Here is a 15,710-nt window from a genome sequence, read left to right on the forward strand (position 1 = left end):
TTGAAGTGGTTGCTTGCATATCACAATTAAACATATTTTCATTGCTTTCATATTCTCCTTGGCTTGATTATATTTGAGAAGTATTCTTGTTGGACTAAGTTGGGAACAGAACTTAAAAGGGGATAGATAAGCCATTGAAATTTTGAAATATGACTATTTGTTTGTAATGGATGTGGTAGGTAATTCCTAGTAGAAAAATTCCTGTTTTGGTTGGTCGATAGTTTTCACTTGCTTCGCCAAGGAAAATGTGAGTACGTTTACATCATGATGCTTTATAAAGGCATTTTTGGTTTCCTTGCAAACCAGATTAAGCTATGCTCACTGGCAGACATTGAGAATGGCAGTTTGAGTAAAATCTTTTTTGTTTTGTTTTGCTTTTGCAGTTGTTGTTTGTAGAGTATGAGATGTTAAAGAAACAAATCACTGATGGTCTCTTTACTCCCAGGACACAGGAATAAACTATACAAGGGCAATTACAGGGGAAGAATGCCAGCCCCTCTGCCATCGCCTGGGTGGAGAGCATCCTTGGGTCCTGGTAGTGATGGCCAGGGCTCTGGGTAACGAGTATGTCTTTTAAAAATGGCAACAATTAGGCCGGGCGCGGTGGCTCACGCCTGTAATCCCAGCACTTCGGGAGGCCGACGCTGGTGGATCACGAGGTCAGGAGATCGAGACCATCCTGGCTAACACGTGAAACCCTGTTTCTACTAAAAATGCAAAAATTAGCCAGGCGCGGTGGCGGGCACCTGTAGTCCCAGCTACTAAGGAGGCTGAGGCAGGAGAATGGTGTGAACCCGGGAGGCGGAGCTTGCAGTGAGCCGAGATTGCACCACTGTACTCCAGCCTGGGCCATAGAGGGAGACTCCGTTCCAAAAACAAAAAACAAAAATGGCAACAATTTTTGTTGACAAGGTTCCATCAAAGTCTTTATAATAATTTGATTTGTGTAGGTGATTTCTGTGTATCTCTGAAATTAAATGACTTGATTGAGTCAGTTTGGTATTTGTTGTACAGAGAAGGCAGTTTAGATTTTTATAGTTCTTTTGTCTTATACTGCAAATTTCTCTAATTTGTAAGCAAAAGCCATAAAAACTTCCAAACCAGCCATGGAGTGAACAGAGAACTTAGAGCTGTGGAAGGGCAGAAGTGTCATCTACAGGTTTTTTTTTTTAATTTTTTCTTCCAGTTTTTCCTCTTTCTAATTTTAGGTTCCAGTTACCTTAAAATTTGTTTTGGATAAATTATATAAACTTTTACTTATTAGTGTTTACTTATTTTGATTTAACATTGTCAAATCACTAAGGATTGCATTCTAACAAATATTAAGTCCTTATTACCTCCGTTGGAATGTCAACTTGCATGAAATCTCACTTACACGTCTCTCCTGTTACCACCTTGTCTTCAATGAGGTTGTATTGGATGCTCTTTCTTGGTGCTTCTCTGGGTTCCCATTATATCCTTACTGATGGATAGCATTGTGTTACTCCTGGTATTTTAGTCATCTAAACTCTTACCTCCTTGAGAATAATGCCCATTGTTGACTCTCTTGCATCCAGCACATGGTACACAGAAAGCACCCAACAAATATGAATTTCCCTATATTATGTTTTTTAGGCCTTATTCACCACTATTCAGATGACAGGTTTTGCAAGTTTCAGGATTAAAAATTGTAGTCTGTAAACATATTATATGTAATGCATTTTATTTTCTTGCATACTTTTTATAGGATGAGATCATTCTTCTGGCTACTCCTTGTCTGCTTTCTCTTTTCTCTTTCTCCTCCCTCTCATCCTTCCCTCTGCCTCTCCTCTTCCTTCCTGTCCTCCCCACCTTCCTCTCTTGATTGAGTCATGCTCCTAGATTCGGTCATTGGGAGGCTTCTCTTAAACATCTCAGCGTGGGACCATTCGTCTACCAACCTTCCCCTTCCTTGAGCAATAATTAGTGCTGCAGGCTGGTTGGACTCTGGAGAGTGTGGCCCTGCGTATCTGGCAGTTTGGTTATTATTATGGGCCCATTCTCTTGAAGTTGATCTTGAAGAGCAGGCTTGGCTGGAAAACATCATTCTTCTATAAATATAATGGTTAGCAATCTTCCTACTCTTTGTCTTCCTTGGAATGCGTTTTGAATTCTGGGCTGTTCCTCCCACTCCCCTCCAGGTTCTCTCAGTAGTTCATGTTTAGGGGATATAGGTCAATTGTATTCAGTGCTAAGGCTAGAGAAATGGTCATTCAACATATTACAGATAGCCATACAAATGGCAGCTGGATTATCTTTGGTCTGGGGTTAAAAATGTCGTTTATATATGTGTGTATATATGTATGTATTATATTTGTCTATATACCATATATAACATTGTCATGCCCCCCCCATTCTTTTGATGTAGTTTTGAGTATCATATCCAATGTGTGTGGTTTAAGAGATGAACACTGTTACATTCGTGTTCATTGTAAACTTAGCTTGAAAATTAAGGCTATCACCTATGTACCATGGTCCTTAAATACGCAATTTTTCTGTATAGACAACTAAGTGCCTATGTAGACTACTCTATAACAAATAAAATACTAAACCTTTTCCTCTCTTTTCCATCCCACTGTGGCTTATTTAGAGTTTTATCATTTTTATCTTCTACATTTACTGTTGCTAAGACTCTAGTGGAACATTCAGTTAAATGAGCAGCAAATAATTTATGATTAAAAGTGATATGTGTGGTGAAATGTGGCTGCTGATTTCCTTCAGATTTGCCAGTAAATTCCAAAATATTTAGCCAGGCAACAAAGTCTTGCCCAGATGATGTTGTCTCTATTACGTTTGGCCAGAAATGTCACCCATCTCCTCCAATGAAAGGGAAAGGACTGAATTCTCTCCCTCACTGTGGACTTGTCATGCCTCCACGGAACATGGACAGTCAGAGAAGGGGCAGAAGGGCCCTTTTAAATGAATGAACCAGGTGAGGTTCACTAGAGTTGGATCCTGTATTCTAAAGGTAACTTCCACTCTTGAGATAGAAGAGAGATGCTTTCAGAGCAGTGGGCCAATGGATCTGATCAATGAGAAGCAACCTTAACAAAACTCCAGGATTCTCATATTTGGGATACTGTTGTTTATTAGGGGAATCAATTTGGCAATGTAAAATTGATTTCTTAAAAAAAAAAACAGCCTTCATTATGGGAGATGAGCACATTTGAAGGCCTAGCATGCTGCCAGAGAAAGGTTTCTGTAACCCATGAAATGTAACTGTCTGAAATGACCTTGGGAATCAACAATTCCTTGTCTTTTAAAAAAACTCTGCTTAAATAGGTTGGTTCTAGTAGTAATCTGCTTTTTGTTATCCATCATGTTACCAGGTTTATTGGAGTTTTAGCTAATGTAACCTGTAGAGCTGTGCCTATCACTTACATTGGTTGCTTGTCTCCCTAGCTGGTCAGAATAACCAGTGGAATTTTATTTATAAGAAAAAAAAATCTGCTGGGCACGGTGACTCACGCCTGTAATCGTGGCAGTTTGGGAGGCTGAAGCAGGTAGATCACTTGAGGTCAGGAGTTCAAGACCAGCCTGACCAACATGGTGAAACCCCATCTGTACTAAAAATACAAAAATTAGCCAGGGTGATGGCATATGCCTATAATCCCAGCTACTTGGGAGGCTGAGGCAGGAGAATCGCTTGAACCCAGGAGGTGGAAGTTGCAGTGAGCTGAGATCACACCACTGCACTCCAGCCTGGGCAACAGAGCGAGACTCTGTCTCAAAAAGGAAAAAAAAAAGAAAGAGAATGCCAGACTCTACTGAATTCACATACCATGGAGAAGAGAACCCAGGAATCTGTTTTTAGGCAAAGTCTTGCTGATAATTCTCCTGATCAGCAAGGTTTCTTAGCCATGAATTGAATTTGAGGCAATTGCTTTTCTCCACACTCACCAGCTCACCGTGAGTCTTCCTTCTGCCTAAAAATACAGTGAAAATATTTTATTTCTGCTTGCTTTTGACACCTTTAGCATGTATTGCAAGATGAGCTTTTTTTCATTTTTATATGAAAAACTATTATGTTCTTTTGAATAAAAAATAAGCTTTCAAATGCATATGCTGTTTTTTTCCAAGACCACACAAGTGCTTAATTGCCTTGGTTATATCCAATTATCATAGACTCAAACTGCAGTAAAAATATAAGATAGGGTAGGCATCGCTGTGAAGATACTATTCACATAAAGCCAATGGTAAGTTACTCATTAGAAGTAAGTTGAGTGATTTCAGGATTGCCCTTAGTCCTTCAGGTCTCTAGGGGACCCTTGTACAAATTGCTGATTCAGAAAATCATTACTTTGGTGGTTCAAGTGGTACTTTAGTGGCCTTAAAGAGTTATTTGACACACCTCCCCAAACAGCTAAGTTATCCCCATGATTATGTTGATTAATTGCACACTCTGTGGAATTAGTGTTTTTTCAATGAAAGATTTTCCTGTGTTCGGAAAATCAAGCATAAAACTCATGTGCTTTAATTTGATAATGTGTGCACTTCTCCTAAGCAGGATGCCAAGTGAGGGGCTGATTTTGGCTGTTGTTGTCTGGGCCATGTGAAATCATCTAGGACAATGTTTTTATTCTGCACTGAAAAGGTAGTTTTTGATGGACTGGAGGATGTTCGCTCAAAATGCTTATCGATTCGGACATTTTCATCCATCAAGGAACTTGAGAACTCTTTGACTTTATGAACTGAGTTTAAATTTTTGGGGGAGAGGATTACGGTAGTGAGAAGGCAATGGTTGTTGCTATAGTAGGCAGTGATAATAATACATCTAGAAAACTCCAAACAGAGGTGTCGTATTGTGGGAAAGTCTTGATACTGGAACTGGAGGTCTGTGTGCTAACTTCGCCACTTCATATCTGTGCAGCCTTTTTAACTATATGAGCTGGTTACCCTTAATTTTAGTTACTTCATCTGTAAAAACATGGACTAAAATGTCCATTTAATGAGTTTTAGGGTGTGTTGTCTTAAATAATGTAAGTTAAATTTGCATGTGAGATAGTGCATTACAAATATAAGTGCTTTATGAAGAATTGAATATAGAATCTGAAATTCTTCACTTAGCAGAGCCCTAAAGTGAAGACTTTTGGTGGCACCTTAAGATACAACCTGGAATTTCAGTACTCATACTGTGTTAAAGGCAGCACAGTGCCTAGATGAGATGAGGTGAATCAGTGAATCAGTGATGAAATGCAGCCAAAACTCACAATTTCCAGTGGGATCTCACAGTTTCCAGAGCTATAGGCATTACTGAGTATTCTGTTTTTAGGACTAAAAGAACATCAGTGAAAGAGAGGGTTAATGCCAGTCTTTTCCAGAAAAAAATGGTTTACTGCCCATTTTTCATTATCACTTGATACATACAAGCTATGTGCCTGGTTAGTTACCTTTTCCCCTATTTGTCTTTATAGGATTTCCTAGGTTGTTGGATGACTAGTTTATTTGCTGTAATGGAATTGTAATTCTTTTAGCACAAATTTATTTTACATTTAGATTTTTAAATGACTGTGGATGAAGGCAGAGTTGTCCCTGTATCGTAAGATTCTGTAGGAGAGAACCAGTGCTCTTCTCTGAAATTTTTGAAATCGAAAGAATAATGTCACCTTCTGCTTTTTTGTAAACCCAGAGTCTCACCTCCAAACTGGGATCAGGAGTAAAGTTGACTAGCTAGTTAGAACAATGAAGCTACACCTGCATGGCCACAGATTACCATAAGAAATATAAGCCAATGGAAACCAGCAAATTAGTTAAAATGTTTTCATATCAATTTACATAAAATAAAAATTTAATTTTTGAACCTACATAATTTATCTGATAGAAAACTACAAATATATAGTAACATGATATATTCTTAGTGTTAAGTTTTAAATAATAGTAGTTCTTAAAGGCCATCAGCTCTTGTATTAATGGACACAAAAATGATGAGGACAGGCATGTATGCTCAAGTCAGTTTAGGAAACATTGTGTAAAACTAAACTGAAAGCCAAGTACAGTGTCTCATGCCTGTGATCCCAGCTCCTCTGGAGACCAGTGCAGAAGAATCCTTGAGCCCAGGAGTTTGAGAGAACTTTGAGCAACATAGTGAGACCCCATCTCCTTAAAAAAAAAAGAAAACCCTGAATTAAATGTCTCAACTTCAGTACTTCTCAGAGCCTTTAACATGCTAGATACAATGTAAATCTGTTGGGGGGGGGTGGGGAATAGCTTGTAACAGTTCGTAGATTTTTTTTTTTTTTTTTTTTTTTTTTGAGACGGAGTCTCGCTCTGTCGCCCAGGCTGGAGTGCAGTGGCCGGATCTCAGCTCACTGCAAGCTCCGCCTCCCGGGTTCACGCCATTCTCCTGCCTCAGCCTCCCGAGTAGCTGGGACTACAGGCGCCCACCACCTCGCCCGGCTATTAATTAGTCTCCCTTTTGGCTTTTGGAGCCTATTGTGGGACCACTATTCTGTAGATGATGCTGAGTGATGCTGGGTTGTCCTGTATTATAATTATATTTTTACTTTTACTCTTCTGTACATCTTAATACAAAGACATAGTCTTCACATAGAGAAGGTGTAGAAATGCAGTTTTCTGCCATGTTTTTGTTAATTAGTTGCTTTGCGTTAATGTGTGGAGATGGTGGCAGTTTATTGTAAGACGTCACAGAATCCATGTGTATCATTTGTGCAGCTATAAAGTACCTAGAGACCTTTTAGGAATAAAACACCATGTAAATGTAAATTATCATCGCCTATAAGACACTTTCATTAATTTCATATCAAATTCATGAGTGTTTTGAGCTGTGGGATTTGAGAGTCTTCAGTGTCGGGCCTCTAGTTTATTTATACTTTTTTTTTTTTTTTCCCTCAGAGTTTAAACACCAGCAGCATAGCATAGTGCTAAGAGCACAGTCTGGGCAAACAAACTGCCAGGGTTTGAATCCTCGCTCTGTCACTTGTACCTGTGTGGCTGTGGGCGATTTTCTAGATCTCAGTTTCCTCATCTGCAAAATGGTGTTTGTATTACCTGCCTTATGGGGTTGTTGCGCAGATTGAATGAATCATTTTATGTAGAGCTTTGAGCAGTGGTTAATACATGGTAAGGACACAGCTATTCTTATTTGGATAGAGAAGGAAAAGGCAGGCGTGGAAATGATGAAGGTCTGTGAATAATAACCTCATGTGTATGTTCAGAACTACTAAAAATTTCAGTCATTGTTTAATGAACTAGTCCTTTCTACATATATATAAAGAAATTCATAGGGTAATCAGAGATGGGAGAGTCTGAGGATGGGGACAGAAATTTATTCTGAGTCAAACATGTTTATGATGAGTTCCCTAGTCCGATGCCAGGGAACAAAAGGCTCATTCTTCAGTTCCCAGAATGAGGATTAACAGTGAAACAGCCTTGCCTGGTATTGTCGTGCAGCATCAGATAATTTTTCATCAAGGCTTTTCATGGGATGATATATTCTCCCATATAGATGCATCTATTTCAGTAGTGGGTGAAACACCTGTCATTTACGTATAATTTTAAAAGTGGCATTTTACAAATGAAAGGATACACAACCAAACATGACCCTGTTATTCTCCTACTGGTCAACCATAAGAGGGATCGTCTCTGTTAGAGCTTATCTCTAGAAATCATTGTATTGATAAGTTGCTAGTCTGTCTCTAGCTCTTTCTAGGTGGCTTAGGAAGTGTCATGTGTATCCAGGGGCGGTAATCTACCAAAGGTGATCCTTCTTAGAAGTATCCCTATGAGTGGAATGGATTTATGAGATCATTTTTTTCCCTTCATGTAATATTTTCATTGTCACCCCATCCCCTTACAATAGGATACCATGGATATATTGGAAAAAAAATTGGAAGTCAAATGGCTGATAATACAAGAATATAAAAATATTCAATTTGAAAATCTGTAGACATTTGTTAACCATATCACCCTCAAATAAAAAGCAAATTTTCCTGCTCCTTCTTGGGACAGCAAGATAAAAAGATTGTTGAATAGATCAGCAAAACACTGACTTAAAAAAAAAAAAAAAGATTGGAAGTTGCTTGCCTTTCCTGCTCATATTAGTTTTTCCCGGGCAGGGGAAGCAAGTGAATCCTTTATTGATTGTCATTTGGTGCCATTTTTAATAATCAAATTTAAATATAGGCTTTAGCAGCCGACGGGTTCGATTTGGACAGAACACATGTTGACTTCCTGAACTGTTTGCTCACTGGAGAAGCCGACTTGTTCTGTAGACGGGGCTGCATGTTGATCTCCTTTGTCTCCAGAAGGATTGATTGACGGATGTTGTGTCTGCTCATTTACAGCGTTTTCCTTGTTTAATTTTAAAAATTGTGACATAGTATTACATGTTCCCTTGTATACATCATTTTTACAGAAGAAAGTTGTTTAGCCAATATGTCGACTTAGTTTATGAAATCCTCTGTATAGCTTTCATTCAGCCCTTCGTGTACTCCATTAGGTCATATTCATTTCATGCACGGCAAATCGTCACCAGCAGCAAAATTTAACATTTGGTCCTTTTAGGTATAAAAATGAATCAAATGCCTGACAAGATTTGTTTCTGGTATATATTTAAGAATCTTCCCCCTCCCCCCCCCCCCCCACCACCCCCGCCAACCCCATCTTTATGGGCATACAACAAATGTTACTAACGGGTACTTTTAGTTTTAAAAATATGGATAACAGTACTCCACGCAGTAAAAGACTTGAGCGATTAATGCTACCCTTATGCCTCTTTTGAGTAGTTTTAGCCATGGGGCTTGGCACTGCCACCATTGTCTTTGTGCCAAAAAATATCCGCAGCGGCTGTCGCATTCTAGTACCGGAGGGTTGTCTCGAAAATTCCGCAGTGAACGCGCCGGGTTTGTTCATCACTGCTATCTCTTTTAAATATTGGAAAAACAGAATCTTCAGCTCTTTCAAAGCCCCGTTGTGGTTGTGGGGATGGGGGGAGGCAGGTGGTGAAGAATGGAGAAAGGAGGAAAGAGGCTGTCCGCGCCAGCCAGTTGGTATAAGTGACAAAAATCCATGCCTGACATAGAGTAAACACAGATATTTAGGAGCTTTTGTGTTCATGAGCACAGATAGTTACTTAAGGATCCTACTCAAACGTGTTATCAGCGCTCTTGAAAATTTTGTTATCTGAAACAAATGTTCCAAGTGAATTTTAAGCAGAAAATCAACATCAAGACCACAGCTAATTTTTAATGGATAATTTACACAAAAGATAGTTTCTTTTCTAGAAACCGAGGTGCCCTTTTAAAATGGCTGCTTTTTATCTTAAAAAAAAATGATAGGAATCGCGATTTTATGTTTGAGAAGGTGCTTGGGCTTTATCCACAGTGCCTGATTATTTTGCTCCAAAACAGGGGTTTTGGCTCTGAGGGCAGATTTATAGTTGAATTTGGGAACAAAAAGATGTAATAAAGTTAAAGGCTTACACTATCAGAATGAAATGTGTTCGCTCATGATCTCTGGACCGATCTATTTGATGGTAAAAGTGGATGCTACAGATGAAATCTTTACAAGGAGTATAATCCTTAAAAAAAAAAAAAAAAAAAAAAAAAAGTCCACCTCCCAGCCTCCTGCTGGCTGTGCTGCCTCTTTGGTACCTCGCAGACTTCGACAGAGCCCTGGACGGGTGCCCATTGATGTCATGGAAACACTCAAATTACTGAGAATGATTCATGTCTATGCTGGTCTCTTATCCTCCCCCACACAAACAGGAGTAGATTTTTAACCCTGACAACTTGTAATTTGCAGTGGGTTTATTTTTGTATCTGGATAAATATTTTTTAACAAGCAAAATTAAGATTAAGCAGTCTGTATCTGATATGATAGTAAAGAATGCTGGGTTCCATGTAGCCAAGAGTACTTTGGGGACTCTGTAGCGTGAATTCATATTCTTCTCCTCCTCTTTCCCTCCTCCCTCTTTCTTTTCCTACCCCTTGCTCTTTGCATTCCACTCTTCCTCTCTTTTTCTCCTACTTATTCTCTCTCTCCTTTTAAAATCCTGCCCTTTTATCTTTAAAATAATGGAAGGAGTAGCCCAACTTATATCTATAAGTGAGGCAAATCCTGGCAGAAAAATTCTTCCCTCCAGTTCTGTGTGTTGGAGTCGAGTTGGGAAATAATGCTGAGTAGTGAAATTCTACAGGGGATAGCTTCAGGAATTCCTTCTAGAGAAAAAAAAAATAGATGTTTTTTTCTTCCTTAAACTGTATTTTACAATTTAGATTTTTAGAAATGACCAAAACAGGACACTAGATGTTCAGTTTCTTAGGAAGTCAGAGCAGATTCTACTTTATCTATCTTTCTTTCTGCCTGCCTTCTTACCTGCCCAGCTTCCTGCCTGCGTATCTACCTGTTAAACAAGCGAATATTACGTCAAAGTAAGTGATGTAATGGTGGTATTGAAGCATTCTTAGATGCAAAAGCTTAAGGAAGGACACACGTCCTTTGATAGCTCATGAAGGTCGAGCCTTCTCTGTTAGTAACATTTAGAGAGAGAAGTTAAAGGGTGTAAGTAGCTTAAATTTGACGTACACAGATGAGTAAATATGTCTTTGTGACCATTCCCACTGCTGATACAAGTATAAATGTATCTTTTCTTCAATGTAAAATCCTCATACAATGGAAGTTATTCTGTTTCATCTTCTACGACTGACAATCTGTGCGATGGTGTCTTGTTTCACTGAAATTGAAACTGATATGGGCATTGATTTTATACTTTGCGCTGAACGCTAGACCAGAAATGGGGCGGAGGTGTTTTCCCAACTTCAAGATTCATTAAAATCAGTAGAAAAGTTAATACTGGGAAACAGGGGGTTAATTTTAAGACTTAGGTTTGGCTTTCTTTGAAAACTGCTATCCATTTTCTATATATAATGACTTGGATACAGGGTACCCTTTTGACCAGATAGAAAATTTATGGATATAAATGTATCAAAGATACATTCTTTGTGTGGTGTCAGGAAGGCATACTCTAATAACATTGCTATTGCCATTGACCTAAAAGATAAAAAGGCTACTGTTACTTTTAGCATTCCTGTTGAGTTGAGAGGGGAAAACTTGGGGGTTGTAAACTTCAGAAGGAAATCTCTTCAGCCTCTCAAAAAACAAGTTTAGAGTTTTCCCATTGGATAAAAGAATAGTGTAGTCCTATGTATCACATACGGTTACTGTAAAGCTCCAGTCTTGATGAAAGAAGTATCCTTTAAACTTGAATGGGGTGGGGTCTTAGGCACCTGCTCCTATCTGCCTCTTTTAGCTCCTTTTAATGTTCTGGTATGGACAGATTTCTACAATTATTCTCCACATGTCGCTGTCTGGACTCTGCTGCTTAGATCTCTTGTAATGTGATTTCATTATCTTCCCTAATGATTATTGGGGTTAAACTTTAAAAAGAAACAAATGAACACCCTTGATTTTATTCTTAGATGTGGCCAAATGGCATCGAAGGGTCCATAGATCTCTGTAGAGTAGTCTACAGATAAAAATCGGGCTGTTAGAATTGGAACTAGACATTCACATTCCACGATCCCTTGTGCTGCTGGGTCTATTGGTGGAATCTGAACTTGGGTTCAGAGTAGGCAATTTTTCAAAAGCCCTGTTTCCCAAATGTAAATTCCATCATCATCTTGATCATGATGGGACTCACTCCTGGGAAAGGGAGTTTTTGAAAACGAGAGAGAGAGAGACTCAGAATTTTGAATAGTTTCTTTGCTAAATTCACCATCTGGAGAGCCTTTGATTGATTAGTTTTGGCCTCACCATTAAGTGTCAATATAATCAATGGGAATTACTAGGCTAGGGTCATTACATAGATAATTTGCCTGCTGTGTAAATAAAAATGAAATTGTTTAAATTTTGTGCAAGAGAAAGTGAAAATAAGGAGTTACGATTTGTTTGTTAGAGAAAGTGGAGGCCATTGGAATGACAGTTTTTGGAAGTGTGGAGCAGTTTGGCTAAGAATAGGAATGAAGGATATTTTTTTCCAGTTTATCATAGCCAGAGTGAGGAAGTGTTATTCCCTCTCTTGCTTGCATACATTGCCAGTAGTGCCTACTTTACGTATGTAAACATCGGGGAAGAGCAGTAGATGTCTGTTACCTGGAGGAGATTTTTTTTTTAAGGAAAAACACAATTTACACTTTTTTGTCGTTTCTCTTGGCAGGTAAAACAGAAAGGGGCTCATACTCATCTTATGGGAGAGAATCAAACTTACAGGGTTGCCACCAGGTAAGTGAGAATCTCCGTTGCGGAAGGGTTGAGAGGATTAACCTGGTAAATCAGTTTGTTTGCTAAATTAGATGATGCATTTTAAACTGTGACACCAAAGATGCACTGGCAAGTCAGATGATGGCTCTCTCTTTAAGTAATGAAATAACACAGAGCTTAGAACTAATAAACACCTCATCTTTAGATCGCTGCTGTATCAGAACTACGTTCATGGGCTTGTTTTTATTTTTTAATCCATCAGCCGGTAGCAGTGGCACTGTTTGCAAACCAGCAATGTCGGTGAAAGTGGTTCTATCAAAAGAGTTTGTTTGCAATTAAGAACTTAAGAATTTCTTACGCAGGAAATACTTCACGGAGTCATGTGTCAGACCCTGGGTTTCGGGTGGCTATTGCCCTAAATTATAGTTTTCATAGGGGCTGTATGATGTTGTGTGAAAACAGGGTTGTATTGAGGGATAAAAATGTCTGTGAAAATATGATTTGTTGTCCCTTTTTGTTTCTGAATTGTTTTTGGCTGGAAGTCAAGGCCAGCAGGCTAACAGCAAAGCCGTCTCAAGGGAAGCATGCGTGAGCTAGAAAAATAAGAGTACTTTAATTAAATAATAAAATGCCAGTGTAATACAAAGGTATAGCATGTGTGTGTTTGTGTCTCTGGGCACTCTGCATTTGTATACTTTAAACTCTCCAGAGAGAGGCTGTTTCTAAAAATACTATCTGGCTAAAAGTGTAAGCTTTGTTTCAAGACAATTGAGTTTTTATAGATGCTTTCTTTTTCAGTTCAATATCAGTATTAATCATGTGTTTAAAATCTTTTTAAAAAATTTATACTTCCTTTTTATTAGTGCATTAGTTTCTTTGGAAAACTCTTGATGGAATTTAATAATTCTCTTCAATATTCAGAGCGCTCTACTGTTTTTATTATTTACCCAAACAAAATGTACTTTTTTTTTTTTTTTTTTTAATGCTGGAAAGGGGATGCTTACTCTCTTGAACTCTCTCACCCTCTCATGTTCTTGATGGGGGAAGAATCTATTTTGATTTTTTTTTTAAACAGCCCATTTAATATACCCCTGAAAAATGTAAGCAAAGTTTTGTTTTCGTAATTAAATCGAGCCTATGAGGAAAGTTTCCTTTACGTATCAGACATAGGAAGGTACGACTTCTGGTGGGTTGGTGTGTTTGTTTTTTCCCTGTATATATTTGCATTTTTAAAGTTTACTCCCTTGGCCCAGCCACCAATTCAGTCATATTCAGCATCTGAAAGATTTGTTGCATTGAGGTGAATAGTGCTTGGTTAAGAGCTCCTGCCGGAGTGCAGTTCATGGCAGTTTGTTTGGAAAGAATTCTGCAGGAAAGAAATTTACAGCCATTCCAGCGCAACGGAAACATCTTTGGAATGTGAGTGCAAATGTTCGGGCTAGATAGCCTGGGCGACAAGCCTCTGAGTGCTGTGTCTCTGGTGTAAAGCTCTCAGTTCCTGCAGAAGAGCGTGTTCCTGTGGGTCTGGTTTCTGAGGGTCAAGGCGGAGGTCATTAGAGTTTTGGGGAGAAGAAAGTTGACAACATCCTTCCTTTCTGCAGATGGTCATGGCAGAGGTCTCTGTTTTCGCTGGGCCCCTTTTTCTGGTCATTGAGAGAATAGGCTTCCTCGCCCCTGTATCCTTTCTTACTAATAGGAATTGGCGTGATTCCTCACAGACACAAAGATTTCCTCTGCTGAGTAAGCGTGAGGCCCCTTAACTTGTGAAAGCATCATCCAGACCGTGTGAGTCTGTCTGTGTATGTGCAGAACACAGACCCTCCTTTCTCCATTTGTGGGGAATACTTCCCTCGGGTGAAACTGAAGTTAATTTTTTTTTTTTTTTTTTTTTCCAAACAAGGTGAGAAGTGGAAAGGGGCAGAGGGTGGAAGAGAGGTGGATGGATTGGCATGTGATGGCTGAATTTTTGGGCCTTGGGAGGTTCGTTTTGAGGCATTAATGTCCAGGAAAATTCTTTTGTATTTAGCACTATGACTGCATATGCTTTTCTTAAAAGCCTTCATAATGTAGCCGTGGAGTGTGGAGATTCCTTCATTCTTAATTTGTGCTTCGTGGTTGTGAGTCTTGCAAGAGTCTACTATCTCTGTGCTTAGCATGGTCGCAGCAATCTCCATAAACAGTGTGATTACTTAGAGATAAATAAAAGTGAAATTTTGGAAATTTGCTGACAGAGGGAAATAGGGACTGAAGATGAAAAATGTACAGAGTATGAATTTCTGCTTTCTGTGAAATTTGAGGATAGAACAGACCATAGTGTGTCTTCCAGTGAATTAGTTTCTCTTGTGCTGTATTGTTGTTTGAATCCCTGTCTACAACACCAGCTATGCAAACCAAAGAGAAAGGCAAAATCTCAGTATCTTGGGCTTCAAGTCTAAATAGCAGATCACAGCTGAAATGATTCCCCACTGTGTGACAAGGTGAGTGACTCGTGGAGGGGAGGCTTTTGTTTTCTTCTGTTTACTACATGATTGAGATACGGAATAGAAAACCTTTAGATGGTGTGCCCTAAGGAGCTCCAAAAGCTGCTTTATCGTATTATAACAATGTATCCTATGGACTTAAAGGGGTGAGCAGTGCTATATGGAAACACGCTTCTTCCAGTCCCAATAGCCTTTTGTTTGGTGTAGAGACAGAGTGGTGGTAAGCAACAGGTAGTAAAGGGCTGTCCTGGAGGAACACATTATTATTGCGAGATGTGTATTGTTTCAGAAATATATCAAGTTAAAAAATAGATACATATTTTAGATTTATCTTAAGGATTTAACATTAATACTAATGGACATATGGCACTTTTTAAAATGGATATATTTTAGCAGAAGAACGAAAGCCGGCAGGTTCTTTACTAGTAATTAAGTTGTTTTCATTAAAAATAGTAATGGGATAATATTATTTCATTAATGCATTTCCACGTGAAATTATCAGAAATAAACATGGTGACTTTTTGAGACTTTTAAAATTGTGTAGAAAATGAACCAATAGATAAGCAAAAGTAACCAAATGAACTTTTTTGAGTTCTTACTAAATATGACAAAGCTAATTTACATCAAAATGGGGTGCAGAAATCACACCCAGCTTAACATGTTCTTGCCAAATTGTAACCTCATATTCCTTTTAGCTGGCAGAGAAAATAAAATTTATAATGGAAAATCTGACAGAAATGAAAATGAGTGGGAATAAAGTTTTTTGCAAGATAGTCCAACCTTAATACTATAATAGACAATAACTAATACCTAATGGGCATCATTGCAAATGCCAGAAGGGAAAAAATGTCATTTGTTTTTGGCTTCTTTGGCTTCTTTTGCTGTTTTGAATAGAATGTTTGGCGACTTGCAAACTTTTAAATTTTGCTGAAATCTATTTTTTTTTAACGAGATGATGACATCAAAACAAGTAATTGTTATTAGTTCTCCCCT

General features: G+C 38.6%; 1 protein-coding gene across 48 annotated transcripts in view; it reads left to right on the top strand.

Annotated features, from left to right (window-relative positions):
- The window catches only part of TCF4 (transcription factor 4), a 364,163-nt gene that overhangs the window by 174,880 nt on the left and 173,573 nt on the right, over positions 1-15,710 (top strand). For 40 of the 48 annotated variants that reach the window (XM_005586614.5, XM_074022483.1, XM_074022481.1 and 37 more), the window contains one exon: positions 12,194-12,258. In XM_005586614.5, coding sequence (XP_005586671.1) covers positions 12,194-12,258 — 65 coding nt within the window. Of the gene's footprint in view, positions 1-11,538; positions 12,091-12,193; positions 12,259-13,483; positions 13,657-13,708; positions 14,715-15,710 lie in introns of those variants that run through there. The other 8 variants (XM_065533769.2, XM_074022497.1, XM_065533770.2 and 5 more) reach the window with 5 other exon arrangements.

Source organism: Macaca fascicularis, chromosome 18 (assembly GCF_037993035.2).
Source record: "Macaca fascicularis isolate 582-1 chromosome 18, T2T-MFA8v1.1".
In the NCBI taxonomy this organism is placed as follows: Eukaryota; Metazoa; Chordata; class Mammalia; order Primates; family Cercopithecidae; genus Macaca; species Macaca fascicularis.